Source organism: Gossypium hirsutum, chromosome D07 (assembly GCF_007990345.1).
Source record: "Gossypium hirsutum isolate 1008001.06 chromosome D07, Gossypium_hirsutum_v2.1, whole genome shotgun sequence".
NCBI classification, from domain to species: domain Eukaryota; kingdom Viridiplantae; phylum Streptophyta; class Magnoliopsida; order Malvales; family Malvaceae; genus Gossypium; species Gossypium hirsutum.
In genome coordinates, this window is record NC_053443.1 from 18623888 (window position 1) to 18627885 (window position 3998).

At 39.7% G+C, this 3998-nt stretch overlaps 1 protein-coding gene across 1 annotated transcript; it reads left to right on the forward strand.

Moving 5' to 3' along the window:
• Positions 1–249: 249 nt before the first annotated feature.
• LOC107956060 (uncharacterized) lies at positions 250–1042 on the forward strand. The gene is made up of 4 exons (XM_016891811.1): positions 250–277; positions 362–542; positions 614–711; positions 843–1042. The coding sequence occupies exons 1-4, from the start codon at positions 250–252 to the stop codon at positions 1040–1042; spliced, it is 507 nt and encodes a 168-aa protein (XP_016747300.1).
• The last annotated feature ends 2956 nt before the right edge of the window (positions 1043–3998 follow it).

Here is a 3998-nt window from a genome sequence, read left to right on the forward strand (position 1 = left end):
AGATGCTATGATCCTTTCTCAAACACCTACAATCTCGGGTGGAAGGATCATCCCAACTTGAAATACGGATCTAATCCCTGATATAATCCATCATACCAACCGAGACCTCTATAACCACCGCAACCGCCACCCAAGCCAAGCACATCTCTAGAAGCTATTATGGAGTGACTTGTCGTCGATGCTGCAAAGTACCAACAAAGGACAGAAGCATCAATACAAGAGTTAACTAATCAAGTTAGTAAACTCTCGATGGCAGTTAATCTTTTGGAATCTCAAGGTAAATTACCTTCCTAGACAGAGCCCAATCCTTGTCAGAATGCAAGTGCAATAACTCTTCGTAGTGGAAAAATTCTGGAACCAGTTCCCGACAAAAGTCATGGGCAAGACAAGGAATGGGAAAAGCAGATCCCTGATCCAAAAGTTAGACCAGAATCAGAAGTTCAGAAACCAGTTGTGATGCCACCTCCTTTTCTAGGGAGGCTCGCAAATGATAAGAAAGAGAAGGAGGAAAAAAAATCTTCAAAATGTTCAGGAAGGTGGAGGTAAATATCCCTTTGCTCGACACTATCAAACAAATCCCTCGTTATGCGAAATTTCTCAAGGAATTGTGCAGTAGCAAGAGGGGGTTAGTAGGTGACGAAAGAGTGAATGTAGGAGAGAATGTCTCTGCAGTACTGCAAAAGAAAGTTTTGCCCAAATACAAGGACCAAGGTATGTTTGCTATTTCGTGTGAGATAGGTAATGTAGGCATTAAGAAATCTATGTGTGATTTAGGGGCTTCCATTAATGTTATGCCTTCTCCTATTTATAAGTTGATTAACGCGGGTCCTTTGAAAAGACAGGAGTAATAATCCAGTTGTCGGACAGGTCAGTCATCTATCCCGAAGGGTTGCTTGAAGACGTCCTTGTTAAAGTTAACGAATTAGTTTTCCTTGCAGATTTCTACATTATTAATATGGAGGAAGATAACTCAACTAATTTGTCTGAAATTTTTCTTGGAATACCGTTTCTAAGTACCGCAAGCTCAAAAATTGATGTTTAGAGTGGAACATTGACAATGGAGTTTGATGGCGAAATCGTGAAATTCAATGTCTACGAAGACATGAGTCATCCTAACTCATTATCAAATATTTCCAGTATCGATAGTATAGATTGTTTAACTCAAAATTATTTTGAATATCATGACTTTGATGAGTTGGAAACTGTCCTTTACAGAAGCATTGACATGGATGTTTTAAGTCGTCTCGAAGAGTTAGCAGTTATAGAAGATCCGTTGCGAGAAATTGTCAAACACTTGGAGACGCAACCATCGTTGACAAGTCGAGGTAACCAACTTGAACTATTACCTTCCCAAATTAAAATGTTGCCTTCGATTTTGCAGCCACCAACCTTGGAGCTTAAAGCATTACCAGACCACCTCAAGTATGTATTTTTGAGAGAGAAAGACACTTTACCAGTAATAGTGTCAAACAGACTAACCAAAGACGAGGAGGAAAGTCTAGTTCGAGTTCTGAAGGATTATAAGGAAGCTATTGGTTGGACAATAGCCGACATAAAAAGGCTAAGTCCATTCACTTGTATGCACAGAATTTCCATCGAAGATAACACGAAACCAAAGAGAGATGCTCAGAGGCGCCTTAATCCACCCATGACGGAGGTAGTAAAGAAGGAAATCCAGAAAATATTGGATGCTGGAATGATATACCCGATCTCTGACAGTGATTGGGTTAGCCCGATTCATGTCGTGCCCAAGAAAACTGGCGTGACAGTGGTGAAAAATTCGTCTGGAGAGTTAGTTCCTACCCGAGTCCCTTAAGGATGAAGGGTTTGCATCGATTACAGAAAGTTAAATGCAGCAACCCAGAAGGACCATTTTCCACTTCCCTTCATCGATCAAATGCTCGAGCGATTAGCTAGTAAGACCCATTATTGTTTCTCGATGGATATTCAGGATTTTTCCAAATTCTGGTGGCACCTAAAGATCAAGACGAATTCCGTTTGGACTCTGTAATGCTCTGGCCACTTTTCAAAGATGTATGGTGAGCATATTCTCCGATTATGTCGAGAAAATAATTGAAGTCTTCATGGATGACTTCACAGTGTACGGTAACTCCTTTAATGAATGTCTCGATAAACTTGCTAAGATATTAAAAAGATGCCTAGAATTTAATCTTATTTTAAATTATGAAAAATGACATTTCATGGTTGACAAAGGATTAATTTTGGGTCATATAGTTTCCTCAGGAGGTATTGAGGTCGATAAAGCAAAAACGGATATTATTGACTCATTACCTTACCCCACATCTGTGAGGGGAGTACGTTCGTTTCTTGGCCATGCAGGATTTTACAGAAGATTCATAAAAGACTTCTCGAAGATAGCGCAACCACTTTGCAGTCTATTAGAAAAGGATAAAGAATTTGAATTTGACCAAACTTGTAAAGACGTATTTGACTTGCTGAAGCAGAAATTGGTCTCCGCTCCCATAGTGCAACCACCAAATTGGAACTTCCTATTCGAAGTCATGTGTGATACAAGTGATCGAAGTGTGAGAGCTGTTCTTGGCCAAAGAATGGGGAAAGAGCCTCATGTTATCTACTATGCTTCGAAAACTCTAGATGCTACCCAAAGCAATTTCACAACCACTGAGAAAGAACTGTTGTGTTTGCTTTAGATAAATTTAGATCTTACCTATTGGGAACTAAAGTGATTATCTTTTCTGAATGCAGCTTTGAAATATTTAATAGGGAAGAAGGAGGCAAAACCTCGACTAATTAGGTGGATTCTGCTCCTACAAAAGTTTGATTTTGAAATTTGGGATAAAAAGGGATATGAAAACTAAGTAGCTGACTATCTGAGCCGATTGCCAATTCTAGTGGATGACACGCCCTTCAAAGACAGCTTCCCAAATGAAAACCTGTTTTTAGCAAATACGATTCATCCTTGGTACGCAGACATAGTAAAGTACCTCGTGACGGGTACTACACCTTCAGAATTACCAAGGTCTAAAAAAGATAAGATAAAAAAGGATGCTCGATATTACATTTGAGACGATCCTTACCTTTGGAAGCATTGCTCCGATCAGGTAATTCGACGGTGTGTAGCAGAAACAGAGGTACAGTCTATATTAACTTTTTGACATTCTTATGCATGTGGAGGACACTTTGGACCTAAACGCACCGTACATAAAGTCTCGAGTGTGGACTATTTTGGCCAAGTATATTTCATGGCGCCTTCTTATTTTGCAAAACCTATGAAAGATGCCAAAAAGTCGGTAATCTTAGCCGCCGAAATGAGATGCCCCTTACTCCTATCCATATTTGCGAAATTTTCGATGTGTGCGGCATCGATTTTATGGGTCCTTTTTTTTCTTCTTTCGGTAATTTCTTTATACTCTTAGCTGTTGATTACGTTTCTAAGTGGATAGAGGCAAAGGCTACTCACAATGATAATGCTAAGACTGTGGTTGACTTTCTTAAAAGTTCTATATTTTCCAGGTATGGTACTCCACGAGCATTAATCAGTGACAGAGGAACTCATTTTTGCAACAAGCTCGTAAGTGCACTTATGGAGAAATATGGAGTGACTCAACGAATTGCCACTGCCTACCATCAACAAACAAAGGGACAAGCCGAAGTGTCAAACCGTGAAATCAAGTCCATCTTAGAGAAGATTGTTAAACCTAACAGAAAGGATTGGAGCTTGAGACTAAATTACGCACTTTGGGCTTATAGGACAGCTTACAACGGACCAATAGGCATGTCACCTTATCGACTCATTTTTGGTAAACCGTGCCATCTCCCGGTTGAATTAGAACACAAGGCATTTTGGGCAGTTAAACAATGTAATATGGAGATGGAGACTGCAGGAAGAGCTCGAAAGCTGGACATTCAGGAACTCGAGGTAATTAGAAACGATGCATAAGAAAATGCTCGAGTTTATAAAAAAAAGACGAAGGCGTTCCACGATAAGATGATCACTAGGAAGCAGTTTTTAATAG